The sequence below is a fragment of the Staurois parvus genome, unplaced genomic scaffold, assembly GCF_062004578.1.
Source record: "Staurois parvus isolate SC_StPar_1 unplaced genomic scaffold, SC_StPar_1.0 ptg000208l, whole genome shotgun sequence".
Classification (NCBI taxonomy): domain Eukaryota; kingdom Metazoa; phylum Chordata; class Amphibia; order Anura; family Ranidae; genus Staurois; species Staurois parvus.
Window position 1 is genome coordinate 643,917 of NW_028318004.1, and position 25,038 is coordinate 668,954.

At 42.9% G+C, this 25,038-nt stretch overlaps 1 protein-coding gene across 1 annotated transcript in view; it reads right to left on the reverse strand.

Annotated features, from left to right (window-relative positions):
- The window catches only part of SLC25A13 (solute carrier family 25 member 13), a 247,445-nt gene that overhangs the window by 31,773 nt on the left and 190,634 nt on the right, over positions 1–25,038 (reverse strand). Inside the window, exons 14-15 of the mRNA XM_089678657.1 lie at positions 21,152–21,292; positions 11,662–11,800 (exon numbers count right to left, since the gene is read on the reverse strand). Coding sequence (XP_089534783.1) covers positions 11,662–11,800; positions 21,152–21,292 — 280 coding nt within the window. The remainder of the gene's footprint in view (positions 1–11,661; positions 11,801–21,151; positions 21,293–25,038) is intronic.

Consider the following 25,038-nt stretch of genomic DNA (forward strand, 5'->3'; position numbering starts at 1 on the left):
TAATACCTCCCCCCCGACACCCCATACACCTCACCAAGGTTCCACACGTATCCAAGAATACCTCTAATGTTAATGTTTTACATACCATTATCAGCCCCAGCAAACTGGTGGGGTAAATACTCAATACTATGTTGTATTACTATGTTTACCGATGAACCGAATATACTTACCCTGTTATGTTCCTGAAAAAACTCAATAAAAATTATTGAAACATAAAGGCAAAAAGCTGCATTTTCAACCTACAGGTTATTGGGCCATTTATTTTTAATATATTTACTAAACCAAATCGACTTCAGTACAAAGAGCCAGTCAGATATTTTCATCATGTAATCACTGCTGCTTTAGTCGCCAGCAATGATCATTCTGTTCTGCCGGTGGGGAAGGCTCCCCACTGGCAAAACACAATAGCGCTTCTGTGGTGGCAGGAAAGAAAGTTGCATAATCATGGGCTGCTTTAGTCTTGCACAGCTGTACAGACTCCTCTCCTGTCCTGGAATTTCTTACTCTGATTTCACCATACACTGTGAGCTTCTCCCAGTATGTATTAGAAGGTGCAGCAAGTCAGATCAAGCCTACCTCATTTCTTGGCTGGAGGATGTCCTGCATCATCTAATGAGGGCAGCACAGTGGCTAAATGGTTAGCACTTCCACCTGGCAGTACTAGGGACGTTGGTTCAAATCCCAGCCACGGCACCACCTGCCTGGAGTTTGCATGTTCTCTCTGTGCGGGTTTCCCCCGGGTACTCCGGTTTCCTCCCACACTCCAAAGACATGCTGTTAGGTAAATTGGCTCCAGTCTAAATTGGCCCTAGTATGTGTATGTATGAATGTGAGTTAGGGACCTTAGATTGAAGGTTAGGGACTGAAGTGAATGTACAATATATATGTAAAGCGCTGCGTAAATTGACAGTACCTGTAATAAAATAAATAAATCTAATCCTACCCTTCCCTGCCTGACTGTCTAGGCCCAAACCGCTAATTCATTGGATTCCAGTTCTTTCAATCCTGCATGCTCAGCATCTCATGTGGGCAATATCTAAAGTGGTGTGATGCAAATACAGCCTGCCTAGGAACTCCCATTCCCCTAAACTAGTCTACATCCCATTTCAAGGCATTTGATTATTGCAGAAAATCTCTCAAGAGCCAGACCACTGCTTGCCTTTGCGCTGATGGCTTTTGAGAGTACTGAGGCGGGATGCTTCAATGTTTTCAAGGAACTTTGGACAGCAACCTACCAGCCCCTCCCAGCAACCTGCGGTCTGTTTTGCAGAGAGAAACACTGAGGCCCAGTGGTCTTATTTAACCTCTCTAGCGGTATTCCCGAGTGTAGCTCGGGGTAAAATGTCAGTACCAAAAGCGGTAACCCCGAGCTACACTCGGGCTTACCATGCGGCGCTGCATAGGGAGTCCCTGCAGAGCTTACCTTGTCCTTCGCTCCCGCGATGTGTCCCCTGCAGCGTCCCCGGCCATCTCCTCCGGCTAATACCGGCATCCGGCTCCTGTGTTCCGGTCCCTGTGACGTCGGGGCGTACGGGCGCCGCCGCCGGCGGCGGGAAATTTGAAAATTTCAAATTTTTTTTATTTTTTTCAAAATGATTTTACATAGTAAAACATTGCTGTTTCAACCCATTTCACACATTTTGTCCCTAGTGCTCTGTCCTGTCCCGTCTGCATTTTGACTGTTCTTTCTGCCTGGAAACTTAGAAAAGTCCATGGCGTCCAAAAAGCGTCCCTTTAGGTCAAAATCGGTTTTAGACCGGCTAGAGAACAGCGATAGTAAATCAGAACCACTTGCAGAATTGAGTGATAATGATTCGTGGGGGAAATTCCTCATCAGACACTGAAAACAATTTTGCGACTTTGCTCAGTGATGTGCGAACTTGGCGCTCTATTTCAAATTTCAGTGTTTTTGGTTTGATTATATTATTGAATTAAATGTATTATTATTATATTATTATTTTTTATGATTATTTATTAAATTATAATTTATGATTTTGTGTTTCAAATTTTATCATACCCGGGATGTTTAATAGACTCTTGTTCAGACAGATTTCAGGGAGTTATTCCTAAAAATTACAGCCTACAATAAAAAAAACTACATATTTCCATGCAAAATAATGGTGCCGCTTTCAGCACCAAAAATCTGAAATAATCATACCGCTAGGGAGGTTAAACAACTTATTAACATGTTGATGTGGGGGAAGAGGTGAACCAGAAAAGACAAAATATAGGTAGCTTTAAGCAAGCATTCCCGCAATAATGAATATAGACAGTCCCAGAGTTACAAACAGCCGACTTGCATACGAGCATCTTGCTGATCACCTCATGCTGCCACCTACTGCCTGGTGGACCTGTCAGCAATCCCATGTCACTGCCTGGCCAGTTAACCTTTCCCTATGCTATTCAAAGCTTAAAAATAATTTTTTGGCTGGACTTACATTTAAAAAAAATGTACCTGTTCCAACTAACATACAAATTCAACTTAAGAACAAACCTAAAGATCTTATCTTGTTCATAACCCAGGGACTTCCTGTAAACTCAAGGTGTTCTCAGACAGCCCTAGAGTTGCTTTTGGCAATGAAAATTAAAAAAAATGACAGGGAAGGATTAAGTAAGAACAGCCGCTAGCACAAAAAGGACAACCCTCTATATCCTCAATAACAATAAATCAGAAAAAGTGCAGCGCTAAAAAAATATCGAAGAATAAAATGGAGGAAAATGACGCTCTATGCTTTGGCGTATACTGAATGAGAATAAATAATGAGTGACTAAAGTGAACAAACAGCAATGGAAAACGCAATAGGTGAAGCACTCTATGGGGGCACTATAGTGAAGTAAAAAAACAATAATACGCAAAAATATGATGTGGTGCTGAGATTGCAGCATAATGGTGACAAATATCGTGATTGTAGTGATGCAAATCAATAAATGAAACAAGAGGAAGCAAATCTGAAACAAATTACAAAACCAATAATGTAAATAAAGTCCAAAAGAAGATCGTGACATCCAGTGATAAGTGAATCCGTGATAAATTCTTCTTCATAATCCACTCACCAGAAGTGCATAAAAAATGCGCATAGAAAGCAATGGTAATAATATCCTCCAGAACAGGTCAGCCTATTTCACCGTCAGGCATTAATATGAAGCTGTTATACATCAGAAATGGGAGATGCCTCCAAAAGAACGTGTGTACTCGGTGTGAGAATTAGCCACATCTTGAAGGGAAAAGCTCACAAAAGAGCCCAGAGAGAGAAACCTCTGATGGTGTATTATTTTTATTAAGACAATGAAAACATCCACGTGGAGCATAAAACAATGGTAAAATCACTTACAAAGATGGCCGCCGGACCATTGTATGGATATGGCAGCGTGACGTCAGTACGTAGGCTCCTCATGGCAATGCATGTATAGTTAAGATTTCAAATAACGAAAAGTCTTTCCAATACTTTGTAACCAGTACAGGAACAGATTTATTTATTTTAATTATTATTAAAGTTATACTAAAGTCTTTTTTTTTTCCTTTAAAAACAAAACAAAACGAAAAAACACAGGTCATACTTACCTGCTCTGTGCAGTGGTTTTGCACAGAGCAGCCTGAATCCTCCTCTTCTCAAGTCTCCCGCCCCTGCTCCTAGCCCCTCCCTCCTATCGGGTGCCCCCATGGCAAGCACCTTGCTATGGAGGTACCTGAACAGGCATGTTCCCGAACCACAGCTCTATGTGTCCATTAACACACGCAGCTGCTCCCTCCCTCTCCGGATTAGCTCACTGGCTGCGATTGACAGCAGTGGGACCCTATGGCTCCTGCTGATGCCTCAGCCAATCAAGAGTGAGAATCCCCTGAGAAACGAGACTCTCGTGGACATCGCTGGATGGGGCTCCAGTAAGTCTTAGGGGGGCTGCTAAACACCGTTTTTTTTTTTACCTTCATGCATAGAATGCATGACGGTAAAAAAACCTTGAGCCTTTAGAATCACTTTAAGGATGAAATGTTCAAACCATACAGATAAAACCTGTCCACTGTAGGTATCCATGGCAGGTTAACAGTTTGTCCTACCCCCTATAACTGTCACTTTTGCAGGACATGAATAAAAATTCAAATGGCGAACACCATCAATACAGCCATTAATGCCATAAAGTTCCCAAAATGCAATGGGGGGGATTTATCAACACTGGAGCAGACAGAATAAGGAACAGCTGTACATGGTAACCAATCAGCTTCTATCTTCAGCTTGTTTAGTTAAGCTTTGAAAAGGAAAGATAGAAGCTGATTGGTTGCCATGTACAGCTGTTCTAGATTCTGGCTACTCCAGTTTTGATCATTCCCCTCAATGGGTTTTGGCTATGGTGGCCCACTGTACAATACAACCATACTATTTAATGTCAAGTCTCAGCATGCCCTGTTAGCTGACAGGGAACCTCAGGTCTACTCATGCCATTTCTATAGTTTCATATTTCAGCTTTTTCCTTCTTCCGGTACCTTAATGGCCCAGCTTACAATGCTGCGACGCTGAAAGCCTTGAAGTGCAGATGACAATCTTAAGTCAGGCCGGTTGACATTTCAGGGGCCATGTATTACATTACGATAATATGCCGCAAAGAAGGCGGCTTTCCTTCTCCCCCTCCTCTAGAATCTGAAATGTATTGTTTCATATCTCTAGATGTGTTTGGAAATAGTGCAGCGAAACGTAGATTCACAGCCTTGTAGATTGCAAGCCTGACAGAAATGAAAGTATAAAGGCAGCCTGTGTGACTAAACATCAAAAGGGAGTTATCTGTGTCTGCAATCACATCAGGAGCTTGAAAGAGACAGAGGGAGCGGCCGAATCTCAGAAGCTGTTTGGCATGTAGATGGGTGCTTGCATTTCACGTCGGCACGCGGGCTGCCATTTTCAAGGCTTGTTTTAAAGAAAAAAAATGGCGGGATGTAGGCAAGTCTAAAGGCATTTCTATCTGATCATATAGGTAACAAAGGAGGAATGGGGGGAAGGGGGCGGAGAAAGATAAAGGATACAAGAATAGTTTTAGTCGAGAAAAAAAAAAAATTAGTACATAAAGAGAAAATATTATTTCTTTAATTTTCCATATTCCTTTTCCATGCAGAGCAAAGCAACAACTTTTATGGCAACCCAACCAGAGAAGCATACCCACACCTCCCCTTCCCTGCCACTTGCTACACAAAACATATAATGTAGTTAATGGTAACCATTCCTGTTAGCCAGCAAAATACAGCCAAATAACATGGATTTTTATACTAGCCATACATACATTTCTCTTATTCAGTCCCATGGACTGAAAGCAATCAAATCAAGAATCTCCTCCATCCAGGCTAAACAGCTGGATGGATGAATCTGCACTGCAGGCTATTGTATTCAAACAGCCGCATTACCCTTGGCTGCCTGAATACCCAAATAGAAGAGGCACTTGTAGCGCAAATTGCTGAAAATGTTCAAGTGGTTCTAAAAGCAGAAGGTTTTTTACCTTCATGCATTTAGCCTTCTGTTTGCAAATGACACCCCTCATACTTACCTGAACCCGATCTCATTCTAGTGCTGTGCCTAAGAGCAATGTCTTTCTCCTCATTGGACAGGCAGCCATTTGCTCCTGCTGCTGTCGATCACAGCCTGTGAGGAGAGCAGGTAGGGGGTTCAGCAGCGCTCTGTGTGTCAACGGACACAGAGCACGGCTCAGGATTTAGAATGCAGGAGTGCCCCCATAGCAAACACCTTTTCTGTGCAGCATACCTCCCAAATCCCTAATACTCACCTAAACCCCCTCCTGATCCAGCGATGTACACTGGAGTCTCGGCTCTCCCGGGACTCCCTCTCCTCATTGGCTTCCGCTGTTGTCAATCACAGCTAGTGAGCCAATGAGAAGAGAAAGGGGACAGGGCCGAACCACAGCTCTGTGTTTGAATGGACACATGGAGCAGCGGCTTGGGAACACGCCTGCCCGCAAGCTGTTTGCTGTGGGGGAGGGGGCAGGAGCGCCGGCGGGAGACCCCAAAAAGACAAGGATCCAGGCTTCTCTATACAAAACCAGAGCAGGTAAGTATAACATGCACAGCCAAAGACCAGTCAGGGTGCCCATGCTGACTTGCGCCCACAGCCAAAAGCTCATATAATGGGCATGTGAGCATCGGAACTGGACCATGGAGAAATGAAAGAAGGTGGCCTGGTCTGATGAATTCAAGAAGGGTTTGAGAACACACGTTTGAGGTGTGACTTGGCCTGCAAATTCTCCAGATCTCAATCCGATCCCAGTGGGATGTGCTGGAAAAACCGGTCCAGTCCACGGAGGCCCCACCTTGCAATTTACAGGACATAAAGAATGTGCTACTGGCTTAATGTCAGATACCACAGTGTACCTTCAGAGGTCCAGTGGCGTTCATGCCTGGTTATAGTGAGTGAACATAATATTATGGCTGATAAGTGTATACAACAATGAATAAACTGACTAAACCTACCAGTGTTGAATATTACTTTTCTCCAGCTCTTCTTCAGTTTTTAGTAATTATTGAAGAAAAAAAAAAAAAGTTACCCTACCCAATCAGATATAAATCTAAACGCCCTCAATGTCACTAAAACCTCGATCAAGCGGCAGAGTCTCAGTTCTTATTTCCTCTGGTCTGGGAAGGTCCCTTTATAGTTCCCCCATGGCTTCTTGCTGATGTAGATGCTGCCCAAAATGTCAATCACAGGCCTCTCACAGGATCCTGAAGGCTAATATTTTAGTTACTATTCAAGTATATCTACCCAAGGTTCCACAGCCATCAATCTACGACTTCACAGATTGTAATGGCAGCAGACTCGGTAAAAGAGGGTCTTCAAAGCTCTTTAGTGTTGTTCTAATGAATGGCTAGCAGCGGGTCAGTGCACTGGGATTTTTTCCCCCAGAGATGAGAAACACAATTAAATGAGGTGTTGTCTTTTTGATGTTTAACTTCCTTTCTGACCCAAATATGTCCTGCTTTACATACCTGTATCCTGATAAAACCCCCACCCCTTATTATCATGTCAGCATCTGGATAAGGAAACTGTGTATTCTGTGTAACATATTTTGCGAAATTCAAAAAAAAAAATGTAAGGAATGTCAAAGACCACCCAGCCATATTTATGAAGGTTCATCTATCATCTAGGACAACAAACTATAAGAGGTGTGTGTTATCAGACAGGTTAACAGAGCCATGGACAATAAAAGGGGGGGATTTACTTTTATTTCCTGGAGTCTAAACCCTGCCAACAGTTCTGATTGTTGTGGTTAAAAAAATGGGAAACAATGCGTTTATAAAAACACTGCAGACAAGATGGTGCTACAGTACTGGAGTGAAAACAAACCCTACACAGCAATACACTGATAACAGCTGTTTCTTAAATATCAATGCCTGCAGTCATATCTCCATACAGACCACACATTTATGGCTGTCAAATTCAATCACACACAAAGATATCGCTTCTTACCACTCCACAACGCACAGCAACCTGACTGCAATCTATAGCGGGAAGGGCCCTCCTGTTTTACTTTTCAGTGGTGATGGAATTTTAGTTCTTGTATGATTCTATCAAACTGCAGTGCTCAGATAATTATGTTGGCATGTTATGAAGACCTCCTGGAGTCAGTGTAAATAGAACATGGTGATGTGAGCTGGTCATAGAACATGGTGATGTGAGCTGGTCATAGAACATGGTGATGTGAGCTGGTCATAGAACGTGGTGATGTGAGCTGGTCATAGAACGTGGTGATGTGAGCTGGTCATAGAACGTGGTGATGTGAGCTGGTCATAGAACGTGGTGATGTGAGCTGGTCATAGAACGTGGTGATGTGAGCTGGTCATAGAACGTGGTGATGTGAGCTGGTCATAGAACGTGGTGATGTGAGCTGGTCATAGAACGTGGTGATGTGAGCTGGTCATAGAACGTGGTGATGTGAGCTGGTCATAGAACATGGTGATGTGAGCTGGTCATAGAACATGGTGATGTGAGCTGGTCATAGAACATGGTGATGTGAGCTGGTCATAGAACATGGTGATGTGAGCTGGTCATAGAACGTGGTGATGTGAGCTGGTCATAGAACGTGGTGATGTGAGCTGGTCATAGAACGTGGTGATGTGAGCTGGTCATAGAACGTGGTGATGTGAGCTGGTCATAGAACGTGGTGATGTGAGCTGGTCATAGAACGTGGTGATGTGAGCTGGTCATAGAACGTGGTGATGTGAGCTGGTCATAGAACGTGGTGATGTGAGCTGGTCATAGAACGTGGTGATGTGAGCTGGTCATAGAACGTGGTGATGTGAGCTGGTCATAGAACGTGGTGATGTGAGCTGGTCATAGAACGTGGTGATGTGAGCTGGTCATAGAACATGGTGATGTGAGCTGGTCATAGAACATGGTGATGTGAGCTGGTCATAGAACATGGTGATGTGAGCTGGTCATAGAACATGGTGATGTGAGCTGGTCATAGAACATGGTGATGTGAGCTGGTCATAGAACATGGTGATGTGAGCTGGTCATAGAACATGGTGATGTGAGCTGGTCATAGATTGATTGAATCATGGTCGGTTTAGCAGGGCCTGGCTAAATTTTGATCCATCTATGGACAGGCTGGTTGTACTGCAGTCGATCCATCGATCCACTTCAGTACAACCAGCCTGTTGGGGCTTTTTCTTTCGATCACTGCCTGCGGCTATAGCAGTCAGCAGTAATCACAGTATTTCTGCTGGCTGGGAAGACTCCCCAACGGCAGAAGAAAAATACCACTGCAGGAGAGATTCCCCCCTTCAATACTGAATGTGTTGATGGAGGAATAAAGCAATTTTTTTCCTGCAACCCAACACTGCAAAAAAAAACAAAAAAAAAAAAAAACAATTGTATATAGTGTTGGCTGGCTTAAAACTGTATATGTGAACCCCAACAATGATCTTCTCTTATTTGTTCACCCGTGGTCTGTTAAAGTGTTACTAAACCCAGGACCCTGCATTCACTATATCTGGTCTCCCCGGACCCTGCATTCACTATATCTGGTCTCCCCGGACCCTGCATTCACTATATCCGGTCTCCCCGGACCCTGCATTCACTACATCTGGTCTCCCCGGACCCCGCATTCACTACATCTGGTCTCCCCGGACCCTGCATTCACTACATCCGGTCTCCCCGGACCCTGCATTCACTACATCCGGTCTCCCCGGACCCTGCATTCACTACATCCGGTCTCCCCGGACCCTGCATTCACTACATCCGGTCTCCCCGGACCCTGCATTCACTACATCTGGTCTCCCCGGACCCTGCATTCACTACATCTGGTCTCCCCGGACCCTGCATTCACTATATCCGGTCTCCCCGGACCCTGCATTCACTATATCCCGTCTCCCCGGACCCTGCATTCACTATATCCCGTCTCCCAGGACCCTGCATTCACTATATCCGGTCTCCCCGGACCCTGCATTCGCTATATCCGGTCTCCCCGGACCCTGCATTCACTATATCTGCTCTCCCCGGACCCTGCATTCACTATATCTGGTCTCCCCGGACCCTGCATTCACTATATCCGGTCTCGCACAGTGCACAGAACATGGAAATGCAATTTTTTTTTAACAAATATAAACTGCCAAATACCTTTTCTCATCAGCAGTTAGAGCAGTCTTGTGACTTCTATCAGTGTCCAGCAGATCACATGCTAAAGCTTATAGAAGGGATCTTCATTTTGCTCTAGGAGGATGCAGAACCCCTGACCTCTGTCTGGACAGTGCTGATCATATGCACTCTCCCAACCAAAAAAAAAAAAACCTTTCTAGCAATACCCACCAAACTGAGCATGTGCAGAGTGACTCCACACCATATCTTATCAGGAGATAAGAGGGAGACACTGGAAGAAGGGGAAGATCAGAGAAGTCAGGATCAAACAGCAGTTTTACATAATGCAGAGGATTAACCCCTTTGGTTCCACAGTGAGTATAACAAGCATGTTTTCTGCATATACAGTACTGTTGTGGGTTTAGTAACACTTTAAATATACCAATATACCATTAAAACCATGTTATATCTGTTCAACATGTGCAAAAAAAAAAGAGAGAAAAAAAAAAAAAGTTGTTTATCGAGCTAAAAAGCAAAAAATCTTGTAGGTTTATGTAAGAGAAGCGAGCTTCCTCTGTGGGCAGTTGACATGGTTCCCAGCTATCTCCACTGACTACTAAATACCTCCCCCCCTGTTATAGAAGGGGAGGTGTTACATAGCCCTAGTACACTCGCTCCTTAGGGTGGAAACAGTTTTCCTCCTAGATACATTACAGTTGTCACCCTAAGACAGGACAGGAAGTTTCTGGCTGGATCACAGGTGAAAATGAAAAAGTGTGAAAAATACAATTCAGCCACCACATTTGAGGCTCCATCCACATCTATGCAGGTGCAATGGTGTAGGCACATGGTATTTGCGCCTTTCCACTTGTCTCGTTTAGGGCAGCCCAATTATTTAGTGGCTAAGAGGTTAGCGCTTCCTCCTGGCAGCACTAGGCTTGCCGGTTCAAATCCCAACCCCGGCACTACCTGCCTGGAGTTTGCATGTTCTCCCTGTGCCTACGTGCATTTCCTCCCCACACTTCAAAGACATATTGGTAGGTTAATTGGCCCTAGTATGTGTATGTATGAATGTGAGTTAGGGACCTTAGATTGTACACCCCTTGAGGGTTAGGGACTGATGTGAATGTACCATATATATGTAAAGCGTTGCGTAAATTGATGGCACTATATTAATACCTGTAATAAATAAAACAAACTGATTACAATGGACTGTCCTAGGTGCAGAAAACACTAGAGAAGCGCGTGACCCTTTTGGAAAATCACTCTGCGCCAAAACGTTTGGCAATTTGTCACAATGCATTTTGGCACGCATGTTGCTAGATGCATAGACTGCGTAAGGGCTGCACGTTTTCCCGCCTCACACAAATGCTAACCTACCCTTAGAACTAGCAAACTTCAATTTTTGTTCTTGGGTTTAGATCGGGTTTAATTTAGAGTGTTTTCAGATCAAAGTATAGGATCACAACCAGCTCCAAAACATAAATGATTTCTCCATGATGAAAAGTGAATATGCAAATATATGGTGTAATGGGTAAAGACAAAGCATTTTTAATGCTTTGGAGCGTAGAGAAGGATTACAAAACCTGTCAGGTTTTAATTGCAACATGTCCATGGTGCAAATATTTACTGTCTAAATATGTTTTGGTGCTCACTGCTCTCTGGTACTGAATGTGGTGGGAAACTCAAAATGCAAAAGCTGTCACGGAACAAAAAGTAAAAGTAAATTCTCTCATTGTGCAGATTTGTATTCCAGAACAAAAAAAAAGTCTGGCATTTCTAATACATTTTAATTTGTGCGTAACACACACTAGTTCCTTTACCTCCTGTAAGTTTTAGGACTGTCCGCTTTTCTTGCAAGAAAATATTTTCAGTGTTTATGAAATTATCATTCCTATTAAAATCTTTATGACAGACTTTATCTAACAGTCTTGCTAACTCAGCCAATATGTGTATATCCAGCCAAGCCAAACTTGTCAAGAAAGGGGGGATGCAGCACCCCAAAATCTGTACAGTAGCCCAAGGTTGTTGCATACATTCATTATTTTAGCTCATATAATCAAAATATTCTAACGGCATGTCCAGTTCTTACCAGCGATGGCACCAGCCAGAAGGAGGTACCCCGGGCTCACCCTGCCATCTTCTGATGCGAAGCTGCTCTTCAAATGGGCATAACATGGGAAGTAGATGGCGGAGAAGGGGATATCGCGGAGAAAGCACGCCTTGGCACCCTGTGGAAAACACAGTTACAGCTGTTTAGAAAAGTGCCATGAAAAATAACACACAAGGAAAACAGGTACTCTGTACAGTGATGGCACCATCCCCAGTTGATGAAATGCTTATATCCTACCCAGCCAGGGGCAGACTGACAACTCATGGGGTCGACAGGCAATATGGTATAATGGAGCCCCTGTGTCCTTGCCCAAACTCAAAAAAGCCTATGAAAAAGGTACCAGGGGCATCTCATGGGGCCCCCTACTGACCCCGGGCCCTCGGGCAGTGCCCGAGTTTCCAAATGGTCAGTCCGCCCCTGTACCCAGCTGAACAATCACTGGCACTCTGACAAGTTTATCACCAGCGTATGCTCTGGGCTGATGTTTATCCAAAGAATAAAAGATACAGAAAGTATTACCAACTGTACTGATAACATCTGGAAGGAGAACAAATATGATCGGAAGCCACACAGCTGAGCAGGTAAGAATTCATAAGGAAAAAAAGCCTTGCCGTAAAACATTCACAGTTTTTCTTATGTGTCGGCCATAATAATGAAACAGTGGAGGTACAGCCTATCAACTTTATTAAATGCCCATTTAGGGCAAACTAAAGCAGTATTAAAATAAAAGTAGAAAATGTTGCAGCTTACCAATTCCTAGAGGTGGTGGCTGCATTTGTTTTCTTTTTTTTTTTTAATTCTTTATTTTCAAACTCCAGTAGAACCAAGCAAATTGTTACATTAAACAGAAAACAAATACTGACTGACATGAAAAATCAACATCTTCTATTCCAAGTATAGATAAAGCTCAAGAAATCAGAGTCAATCACACTTATCAGAATTCCAAATATATGCAGAAGAATACATACACGTCTTTAAATGAAATTTCTGCACTGACTCTCTATATTCCATTTTCGGAGAAAGGCAGGAAGGACAAAGGGAGGAGAAGAAGAAAAATTAGAAAAAAAAGGGTGTGGGGGGTAGAGGAGTACCTTTCGCAGCTTCTGCATTTGTTTTCTCATTACTCTCACCTGGTGTTTCAGCCAGTAACCCTAGGTTCACACCTATGCGGGCCGCATTTTGCTCGGGCACAAGAGCCCATTCATTTGAATGGACTCCCGTGACCGTGAAACGCAGAGAAAGAATTCCCTGCACTACTTTGGAAAACGCAGCCCGCACGGGAACCTTGGTTCCCAGTACGGTTGTGTTTCCCAGTGTGGGCGGGTCCGCAATTCTCTGTGCGGGTGGTGCGGCTGCACGGACGTTCGTGCGGATCCGCAGCAGCACCACCCGCACAGATGTGAACCGGGGGTAATCTGTTATTTTTCAACTTCCTTTAACAGACCGAGCTGTCCAGCAAAAGTGGCAGTTTAATGGTTGAAATGAACCAATGAACACTGGCAGAAGTGCTTACAAAGGTCAGGTTTTATTCATGTACTACCCTTATATATATAAAAAAAAAAAAACATACAGTAAAAAACTTCTGATGCAATGGTTTAAAAAGTGCTAGGCATTTGGCTTGAACACTACCCTCTCCCCAGACTGACAATGCTGCTGTGCAAAGGACACCATTGCTGCTCCTTTCAGAGTGGAGACACCCGAAGACTGGAAGTGTGTTACTGGCCTGATCACCAGATGAAAACAAAAAAACAAAAACTAATGTAACCACCATTTTTAGTTCTAAGGATTAGTAAGCTGCAATGTTACAACTGTTAACCTAACTGATTTTAGGTTTTAGTCCTCATGCACACTGAACATCAGAAACACTGCTTTTTTCTAAATGCCCCTCCATGTTATCCTAGGTGTCCATGCACAGATACTGTAGGTAAATAGAGGCAGGAGCGTTTAAAGGCAGAAGAAAAGACCCCAGAGGCAATAGGTTTAAGACAGCAGTGTTTTGCTGCAAAAAAACCCCCCAAGGGTCTAAACACGCATTAATGGAAGGTGCATTTAGTATTTGTTCATTTCAATGGCCAGAATAAATTATTAGTCTGGCCAATGAAATGAACGCCAAACTCTTGATGCATCTAAATGCTTTTGCAAAAAAAAAAAATGTGGCTTTAGGTACGTTTTTAACGCCACTTTTCTCCTGACAGGAGAAAGGCATTTAGAAGCACTGGGTAATTTCCCAGTGTGCACAGGGCCTATTACTATTTTAAAAGTCCACCTAACATTTACTAAACATTCACCCCACCACTGTCTATGAGAGCGCTCTGTAAGCTGTGTTGGTCAGTATCAGAGCCTAAGCGAGAGTTAATTACCTTCTTTCCACTTTTGACTTTGTTGTGGCCTGCTGAATGGTGCTGCATCCTGGGAGGAAGGAGAGCTTGTCAAATGCGTCCCCAATCCTAAGAATGCAGGGTATTCCCCACAGTCAGAGTGATTGGGAAGTGTGAGGGAGATGAAAAGTAGAGGCCGTGGAGCATTCATAATTTAAGAGAACCTATTACATTCCTCTAAATGGGCTAAGTCAGTGTTCCTCAATAGGGATGCTTTCTGGATCCTTCAGGGGTACTACACTGTGCCTGGTATTTTTGCTCAAGCTCATGCATTTCCACTGCACAAGTGAGTTGGCCGCCAGCACCATGGAAATGCATGACGCTAATCCAGGACAGAAGGCATTCAGGGCAGCACCACCATTCAGAATGGGGCTAAAGTCCACCTCTTTCTTGACCTGCTCCATCTCCCTCCCTCTGCCATGGCTATGCATGGAATAAAAGGAAGGATTCTTATGTGAAAGAGGGTGCTGAGGACTCTGATGAGAAAAGGAGGAGGGAATGAGGTTGCTCATGACATGTGACCTGATGAAACGGGGGGACTCTGATGTGAAAAAGGACCCCATTTTAGATTGGGGTGCCACGAGAATTAACATAGTAAATTGAATTAAAGCGGAGTTCCATTCTGCAAAAAAATAAAAGTCAGCAGCTACAAAAACTGTAGCTGCTGACTTTGACAAAACAGCCACTTACCTGTCCCACGATCCTGCGTTGCCCCTGTTGCAGCCTTTTTTGCTGGCTGTCCTGTATTCCAGGTGGTCGGCATCTTCAGTGTGGGCACCGGCTGTGACAGCTTGCAGCTTCACAGCCGGGTGCCCACTGCGCATGCGAGAGTAGCGCTGTGCTTCCTGAATGGCCCAGTCATCTTCTGGGACCTGTCACATGTCCCACAAGACTTCTTCCGTCGTATCCGATCGCCTAGGCAATCGCAGCGGAAGTGGAAGCGGATACCTGTCAAATTCGGGTAATCGTCCCCCCAAACCCCCCCCAAAGGTGCCGATCCTTAATGGGGAGAAGGAGACCAATCTTAAAGCAAAACTTCCCCATTTGGGTGGAACTCTGCTTTAACACATAATACCACTGCTTTTCACCAAAAAAAACCCCAAAAAACAAAACAAAAACCAAAAGACCCAGGGGTACAATTATTATTATTTTTTTTTTTTTCATTTGAAATTTTATTTGGTTTTCAATACAAAAGGGACAACCAATTACAAAAATATTTCACATATACAATTTACCCATTTTATTAACCCCATCCCCACCCATCCGCCCTCCCCCCAACCAGTCCTCCCCATCCTCCTTCCTAATCTGTTTCTTCTCTCAATTATCTAGCCATATCTGACTTTTTTGTTCCTCTCTCAGATTCTCCATTTAAGACTCTCTTCTGATTTTTAACTTCTAACTTCCTCCTCACCTCCAACCAGAACCGTATATCTTTCAGAGGTTTTACATTTCAAACAGCTATACCATATTTTCCTAAATTTCTCCATTCTATCCTCCTCCATGTGATATAGCTCCTCCATCCTATAAATATTTTCAACCCTATTTATCCATTCCTTAATTCTTGGTGCTTCAGGAACGTGCCAAAACTTGGGAATCAAACCGTTAGCCGCACTGATTAAGTGATAAAGTACCTCATTTTTGTGAACTTTCACTGAAGGCTCAAAGCTATAAAATAAACACCTCCACGAATCTCTGTGTACAGTTATCCCACATATCTCCTGAATATGTTGGATTATTTCCCTCCAGTAATTCTGCATTTTCGGCCAACCCCACCATATATGTGCCATTGTACCCCTTTCTCCAGGTACAATTATAAAGGACAGCATAGCTGACAGGTCTTCTCGTCATGGGAATGTTCCTTGCAGGGTTCACACCACGCTCTACATTTTATGTATTGCTTGCAAAATGCAGGCACAGTGTGAAATAATCACTGTGATAGCCTGCAGATCAGTATCCGCTATATATATATATATATATATATATATATATATATATATATAGGGGAACCTAATATATGAGCAAATGTCTGCTTTTATAAATGCAAGAGAATACATATTACTTATAGACCAAAACGAATCTTATGACTCTTTCCAGTAGCTTAAAAGTCCCTCACATTTTTTATTCTATACAAAGTACTTATAGCTGTGTCTCATAGCTCCAAAATCCTACAATTTATTATATTTAAATAAAAAAACAAGCATAATCAATTACAGAATACAGACGTAATAAATAAGTGTGGGGGAAGCATCATTTTCATAGATTGATAAAATCTGGGTAGTGACAAAAGTCCACTAAAAACACGAAGTATTATTATAGAAGATTTATATAGCGCCAACAGTTCGACCAGCGCTTTACAATATAAAGGGAGGGATAGTGCAGCTCAAGACAATACAGAAGGAATAAGAGGGCCCTGCATGTGGAGCTTACAATCTAAGGGAAGTATCAGCATTAAAGTGGTAGTAAACGCTCCCCATTCTGTTCTGCTTTTAAGCTATTCCATTAAATAAAGGTATTATCAAATCTATACACACCGTAATGCATCCCAAATCGCATTTTACTTACTGTTTTTTAAAAATACAAAAGTTGTTTCTCCTGGGGTTTGGCGGTGCCATCTTAGGTATTGTTCTGTGAATTCATTTAGCGCTTGCCAAAATTTCAAACCTCGTTCTCAATCCGACGTTCCTATGGCAACCGTGCTCCGCCATTCACAGCCAACCTGTTTTACTCCACAGGTATAATAGATAGTGAAGCAAGGTGCTGCTTTACCATATATACCTCATGGAGTAAAACAGGTGAGCAAACAATGATAAGCATACGGCAGACACTGATCTGCTATAGATCTTGCTATATATAAAAAAATAAATAAATACCAAGAAAGATGAAATTTAAAAATATAAAATATTTATTTTATATGGGATTTTTTAAAATATATAAAATATATTGTATTGTCAATTTAAAAACTTGCCTGCCTCTACACGCACATGGTCTTTAATGGCATCCCAGTCTTACTCTAGGTTCACACCTATGCGGCCGTGAGGGCCACTTTTTGCATGGGCATGGGAGCCCATTCATTTGAATGGACTCCCATGCCCGTGACATGCAGGAAAAGAAGTCCCCACACTTCTTTGGAAAATGCAGCCCGCACGGGAACCTCGGTTCCCAGTATGGTTGCATTTCCCAGTGTGGCGGCGTTCCATTAGAACTAATGGCACCCGCCCGAGGGTCCGCAATTCTCTGTGCGGGTGGTGCCGCCACGGATTTTCGTGCGGATCTGCAGTGGCACTACCCGCATAGATGTGAACCGGGGGTTACTCCGTAGGGTTCGATATTGAGTTGGTCCACCCTTTGCAGCTATAACAGCTTCAACTCTTCTGGGAAGGCTGTCCACAAGGTTTAGGAGTGTTTCTATGGGAATGTTTGACCATTCTTCCAGAAGTGCATTTGTGAGGTCGGGCACTGATGTCGGACAAGAAGGCCTGGATCGCAGTCTCTACACTAATTCATCCCAAAGGTTTTCTATCGGGTTGAGGTCAGGACTCTGCAGGCCAGTCAAGTTTCTCCACCCCAATCTCGCTCATCCATGTCTTTATGAACCGTGCTTTGTGCACTGGTGCACAGTCATGTTGGGTCAGGAAGGGGCCATCCCCAAACACTTCCCACAAAGTTGGGAGCATGAAATTGCCCAAAATGTCTTGGTATGCTGACGCCTTAAGAGTTCCCTTCACTGGAACTAAGGGGCCAAGCCCAACCCCTGAAAAACGACCCCACACAATCCCCTTTCCACCAAACTTTACACTTGGCACAATGCAGTCAAGTATCGTTGTTCTGGCAAACAGCAAACGCAAACACGTCCATCGGATTGCCAGACAGAGAAGCGTGATTCATCAATGCAGAGAACACGTCTCCAGAACTCTAGAGTCCAGTGGCGGCATTTTACACCACTGCATCTGGTGCTTTGCATTGCACTCGGTGATGTAAGGCTTGGATGCAGCTGCTCGGCCATGGAAACCCATTCCATGAAGCTCTCTACGCACTGTTGTTGTGCTAATCTAAAGGCCACACAAACTTTGGAGGATCTTTAGCTATTGACTCTGCAGACAGTTGGCAACTTCTGCGCACTGTGCATTTCAGCATGCACTGACCCCGCTCTGTCATGTGACGTGGCCTACCACTTGGTGGCTGAGTTGCTATTGTTCCCAGTTGCTTCCACTTTATTATAATACCACTAACAGTTGAGCGTGGAATATTTAGTAGCCAGGAAATGTCACGGATGGACTTATTGCACAGGTGGCAACCTATCACGGGACCACGCTTGAATTCACTGAACTCCTGAGAGCGACCCATTCTTTAACAAATGTTTGTAGAAGCAGTCTGCATGCCTAGGGGCTTGATTGTATACACCTGTGACCATGGAGGTGATTGGAACACCTGAATCCAATGATTTGGAAGGGTGTCTCAAACTTTCTGGCAATATAGTATACCTCCTTTACTTTGGTGTTTTGCCAAGTGATAAGATGATCTTGATTTTTCTTCTTCTCCCTGCAGGGGCAGTGGGCTATCTTCTGTACTGCAGAGAGCGGAGCTGGCGTTATGGTATAAGTGCTGCTTTCTGCATTATTACACTGTGAACCCAGGTCAACATGGTGATACACCTCCAAGGAGCTGGTCCATGACAGCCTGGGGTCACAGGAAGTGGAATCCAACATGGGAAGTTAGGACCTCTTGTAATGGCTGCAATATGCATACAGACCCTAGAATCTTGTACAGCAGTGGTCTCCAAACTGTAGCCCTTTGCTTGTTTTTATCTGACCCATGGGACACTATTCCTTTCACTGACACCAACAGTTGAGCATAACTCCTCCCACTGGTATAAACAATGGAACACGGTTTCTCCCATTGGCACCAATTGACACTGATGATTGGGCACTATTTCCTGCACTGACACCAAAAATGGGATGCTATTCCTGCAACTGTCACCAAGGATAGGGCACTATTCCTCCCATTGACTTAAATGATGGGGCACTATTCCTCCCACTGACACCAATGATGGGGCACTATTCCTCCCACTGACACCAATGATGGGGCACTATTCCTCCCACTGACATCAGAGCTAGGGCACTATTCCTCCCACTGACACCAGAGCTAGGGCACTGTTCCTCCCACTGACACCAATGATGAGGCACTATTCCTCCCACTGACACCAATGATGAGCCACTATTCCTCCTCCTGCTGACTGCAGGTGCAATGTAATTTTGTTTTCTCCCACTGACTGCCAGGCCTGAGGCACTGTTTACTCCTGCTGATTCTGGTGCATGGTCTACTCACACTGGCCACAGTCTGGCCACCTAAAGTCTGAAGGACAGTAAACTGGCCTGTTTAGAATTTTTGGAGAACCCTGCTGTAGGGGACCAATAACATTTGCACGAGCTATAAAACGGTGACATGGTTTAACTTGCTACCTACCAAAAACTAGACTATCAATTTGAAGTATTTTATATTTTACATTTGTTATTTAACTTTCTTTGCATTTGCACAGAACTGAAAAAAAACAAACATCTCTGCAATGTACGTTTGCTTAATTTATTTATTAATCTTACTACCAAAAATGATTTAAGTAAAAGTGAAGGGTGGTGAGCAAAAAGATAATTTCCATACTGTACTGTCAAACAGGTAGTACATTCCAGGCAGGGACTGGAACATGGGACCAACAGTATACCTACAAGGCTAGAGAACTCTCTTTAGCATGCTAATTCTTGCATATTCCAGCCCAACCTGTGAGCCCAGCACTAAACAACCATTTCTACAACAACAGGAGAGTAATTACGCTGACAAAGGCACCTCTGTGTCGGGTTGGGCAGAAGGAGCCAGCAGGTCTGGGAGACTCAGGCTTAGGCCAGTCTCCTGCAGTGAATGCACATTGTCTGGTGTAAGGGGGGAGAAAAAAAATGCCAGACTGAAGGGGGAAGGCTTCAGCTATACAAGACAGAGGTGCACCTTGTCTTCCAGGGTTATTTAATGCTCCTGGCACCTGTAGGAGCTCCTACCTCCTTTCTCCATTTAATTCTCATAGCTTACAGGTCTAGAAATTATTTGGCATGCAGAATTATTTGGAGTCAATGGCTGTAAACAATAGGCAGCCAGTCACATTTTGATCCACTAGCTTTTGCACCCCCCCCCTCGCCTTTCTACTTTGTAAAGTCATTAACCCCAAGTTTTACCTGTAGAAGTACACAAGAACACAGGATACATATTTGTTATCTATATATTTTTTTTCTTTGATCCAATGCTCCATAATTTAAATGGCAGATTTGTGAACATACCTAGCAATCTTTAAAGTACTATATGCAATAACAGATTATTAAAACTTACATAAACAGGGCACTCAAAGGAATTTGCTTTTTTTTTTCTTCTTTACAGTGAATGTTTAAAACTACAATTCACCACCCCTAACCAAATAAAGGCTTGGTATGCACTGGCTTTCGAATACCACCTTAGAGGCAAACTAGAATTCTGTGTGGGCCAAGTCATTCAAATATTAAAAGGATAAAAAAGAAAAAAAGTACTTTTTTTTACATTAGGTTAGGAGCCTGTAATGCATTATACCTGTGATCAGCAGATCACGGGTACAATGCAAGGCTCCTGCAGACTGTCTGTGTAGCTGTCTCCCTGTACCTTCTACAGACAGGCATTTACTGAATGACAGGAAGAATAGTTTGCCTACAGCATTCATCAGCATCTTGGTAGTTCTTTGAGAACTACAAGCCATCAGCTGCAGTAGCTGACAGTATTTGTAGTTCTCCCATTCACAGAACTCTGTGAATGAATGACGTGGCTGGGTGGGCAAAGCCCGCACAGCCGTGGTCTCTTAAAATTGTGACAGCAAGATTGAGGAGAAGATCCCCAGCCTGCTGTCACAATGGGGGATTAGGGGCTGCTCATTTAGTAACATGTTACACCCTGGATACGGATGTAACATGCAACATGTTATAAAAGGTGAACTTAGCCTTTATACAAAAAAACAATTCTTGCAAGAATGACCTTTAGACTGACCTCTATATATTTACACATACAGATCTATTAAATACCAATACCTTATAAAGGCCAAAGAAGCCCAGGTCTCGGAGAACGGTCAGGGCACTGACACGGGGGCCAGTAGTAATCTCTCCAGCCACTTGCAAGCGGATCTTCACAATCTCCAGTGGATTGGTGAAAATGACCTGTGAGCCTCCAGCCTGGAATACAAAACAATAAATTCAACTACAAAATCTCTGAAGCCTCATTATTAGTTAAATAAATTTAAAAAATAACAATTTTCAAATAATCCAAAACAGAACAAAATAATCCAATCTTAGAGGACAGAGAATTCGAATACATGGTCTGCACATACATCACCTACTAATCTTGTAATATTTTTGAAGCTGTGATTGACTATATTGATCTATTGAGATGTTTAAGCTTTTCTTCGATCACATACAGTTTTATTTATGGTTTGGATTCATAAAGAAGTAAAATGCATTATGGAAATAACATTTTCTGTGAGGCTGGAGCACGTGTGATGTCATTGAAATATTTTAATTGTAGTTTTTTGGAATATTCATAGTGTAACTACACTGCATACGAGCACCACAAACCATAAAAGCTATATATTTCATTTTTAACATTCAAAGCAAACTCCCCCACCTCAATGCTTTATTTTGCTGAGAAATCACTTTCTGGCCGTGGCCATCTTAAGTAAGGACAGATTCATGTAGCATTTAATTCCTGGAATCCATCTGTCCTTAGCTCAAGCATGCATACAGGGGGGCGTTCTTAGGTGAGCAAGCCCCTCCCCCCCTGAATGTATTATATCATTTGCCTAGGCCAGAAACATGAAGTTTCTGAAGAAAAAAAAAAGTTTAAAATCAGTTAAACTATACCTTCCTATCTATTTACTGTATGCTAACAGAACAATTACAAATAGTCAATGTAGATTGAGAGAGTGAAGTTCCACTCTGTTTATCTTTGCAGTGAAAAAGAAATTGTTTGCATACACCTACGACTGTGTGCTCTCCTGCCAAAATAGCGCAGCACCTTAGCTCCCATGCACACTTAGCCTGAGAGTAGCCGGGCGATTAGAAGTTTTATTTTTTTTTTTGCACATCTGTACGTGAATTTTTGTGTGACTTTTAAAATAGCAGAATCATAAAAAATCAAGTGTTTTTAGCCCCAAAGACTTAAATGTGCACACACATGCATAAACACGTGTTCTTTAGGTGCTCCTGTTAAAGTATGTGGTGCCAAAATGCAAAACTCTGTTCCAAAGAAGCTCATGTACTTTTTCAAGTTTCTTGTGACAAAGCTCAGGTATGATCAGCCCACTGAGAATAATAGGATTCTTCATCCTTCTGCTTGGGGATATGCACAACAAAACGCTCCAGAGTGAAGGGGGGCTAAGAATGGCTCCAGTGTTGGTGAAACTCATCAAGTGCAGTGCTGGCAGGGAAGGGTACAGCAGGAAATTATAAGAAAAAGCACAAATTAGAAGTTGATTTTTTTCCCCTGCAGATTATTGTATTAAGAACAGATGCACTGCAGAGGTAATTGTTAAGAGTTTCAGCTTTAGACCCATAGACATTCACACTAGCATTCCATCAGTCCGTTTTTGACCCGTGATGAAATGAGAAACAAAAACAGATGACGAGCAACAAAAACAGACTGCAATGTATCCCTCAGCTGGGTGGCTGAATGTAAACAGATGTACTTCTGTTTACATTTGGGTCCATTCAGGTTGGTCAGATCCAACGCAATAAATCTGCATCCAGGTATGATTTAGCAGACCCTTATGGATCCCCTGCTAGGACAGAACACAGGCACCCATGTAAAATGGGTTATTTAATTTAGCAGACCCCTATGGATCCCCTGCTGAGACAGAACACAGGCACCCATGTAAAACGGGTTATTTATTTAAAAAATATATATATATATCTGTAAAAGTCCAGCATGGCCCACCCTCTCAGAAGTTATTAGTAGAGGAGACTGTACACAAGAACAGACCAACAGAGAGGCCTGTCCAGCAACATCTTCCAGCTTGGGATCAAATTTTAATTTACTGGCAGGACCAAAAATATTTTTTCACTTGATTTCAATCGAAATATGTTGAAGTAACTTGACAGGGTGACATCACCAGCATAGCAGGGCGTTTCCCCCCCCCCCCCTTTTTTAATTCAGCAGCATTGTATTTTTATGCTACTGCTCACCACTTTGCCTGGAGCCAGGATGTGAAATCTTGCTTTGTAGGACTCTATTAAGTTCGTTCATTACTGTACTCAGCACTAACCCAGAAACACAGAGAGAGCTGGTAGAAGGAACATGTTAAAGAAGAACAAACCCTCCTATGTTTTACAGCAAAAGAAGCCACCTTCAGTTAGGACACAAGCCTTTTGATGGCTTGACAGTTCAGCAGAGAGCACAAGCAACTGTGATCATTATTCATGGCATGCCTTCAATGGGAAACGATTTAATGGATGGGTTTATTTCCAGTTTAAACGTTCCATCTAGCAAGCCCATTTGAACACCTGCGTTTTCCCATACATTTCCTGCAAGGTGCAACTTTGTCACAACTATGTCAGTACACTTAAAGTAGAATTACAGTCTAACACGAACTATGCTTAAAAAATGTCCCCTCTTGCCTCCTGCTACCTAACTTGTGTAAAAAAAAAAAAAAAGTGTATACTTATATATTTTGACTCCAGTCACATGATCAGCAGCTCCAGTTCCCTTGTGTCAGTCAGCAGTGACTGCAGGGCCTAGGAGGGAGGGCTGACAACAGCTAGGAAATTGGAGCGTATAAGTGATGTCACCACTTCCAGAATCCCCAGCTGTTGTCAAGTGCTCCCTCTTCTCCCCTGCAGCCACCGTTCACTAACTTCCGCTTTACATATACTGTGCAATCATGGCAGCCTATTCATTTGAATGGGCTGCGGTTCCTGCAGAGAAAAGGTCCCAGCACTTTTTTAAAAAACTTACCACATGGAAATTGCATGATGCTTTTGTACCATGCATTTTCTTGTGTGGGAAAAAATGTGTCACATTTTTTAAGTGCATGGGAGTGCTATTAAAAGTTAGTGGCACACCCACAAATTTTTTATTTAAAGCACTGCGTTTTCGGTGAGGGTGCAGGAATGCATGCGATTACATGCATTCCTGCATCAGTGCAGATGTGAATCAAGCCTAACACGGGATCACATGACTGGACTAAAAATGGGGAGTTATACACATCTTTTATACATAAATAGTAGAAGGGAGAAGGGGATAGTCAGCATTAGGCTGGAATTCTACTTTAATGCAACTTCAAAAATTGAGCAAGGTGTATGCTACGTTCAGAAGGAGGTTATACTATTGGGATATAAAAGGAGAGCTATCTGAATGTTTCTATACAAAATGTTATTTGGAATATGAAATGCTAGCAAGCAGTGGATCTACTAACCGTCTGGACATGCAGCTTTAAATGAAGTTAATATCAAATGATTTATTTTTAATTCCATGTTCACATTAATTTGCCAAAAATTATCTTTTTTCCAAGGGTAAAATGTATGTAAAGCCAAAGCTACTTTATTTTTTCCAGTATGTGGATATTCCCCTTTCCCTGTGTACAGGAGCAAGGGGAAATCTCAAAGGCAATGAGTTCCCTCTCTTAAGCAAACCCCACTTTCTTCTTTTTTTTTCTTGGTTATAAAAGTCACCAGGACAAATAGTGAGGGTGAATTTCAGACAGCAAATCAGCCCCCCCAATGATTCAGCTAGCAGACTTTCTCCACAGATGTGGAGCGGACGCCTATTCTGTCCCAGACTACTTCCTAAATGTTCCTATCTCAGAGAGGGGTACTCCAATTTATACCTAAGTGGGAGGCATGCCTAAGTACTTTGTTCTCTGATGAAGATTGGAGAAAATGTTTCAATTTCACACACAGACTTTCAATATCTTCTTGTCTCCATGAAA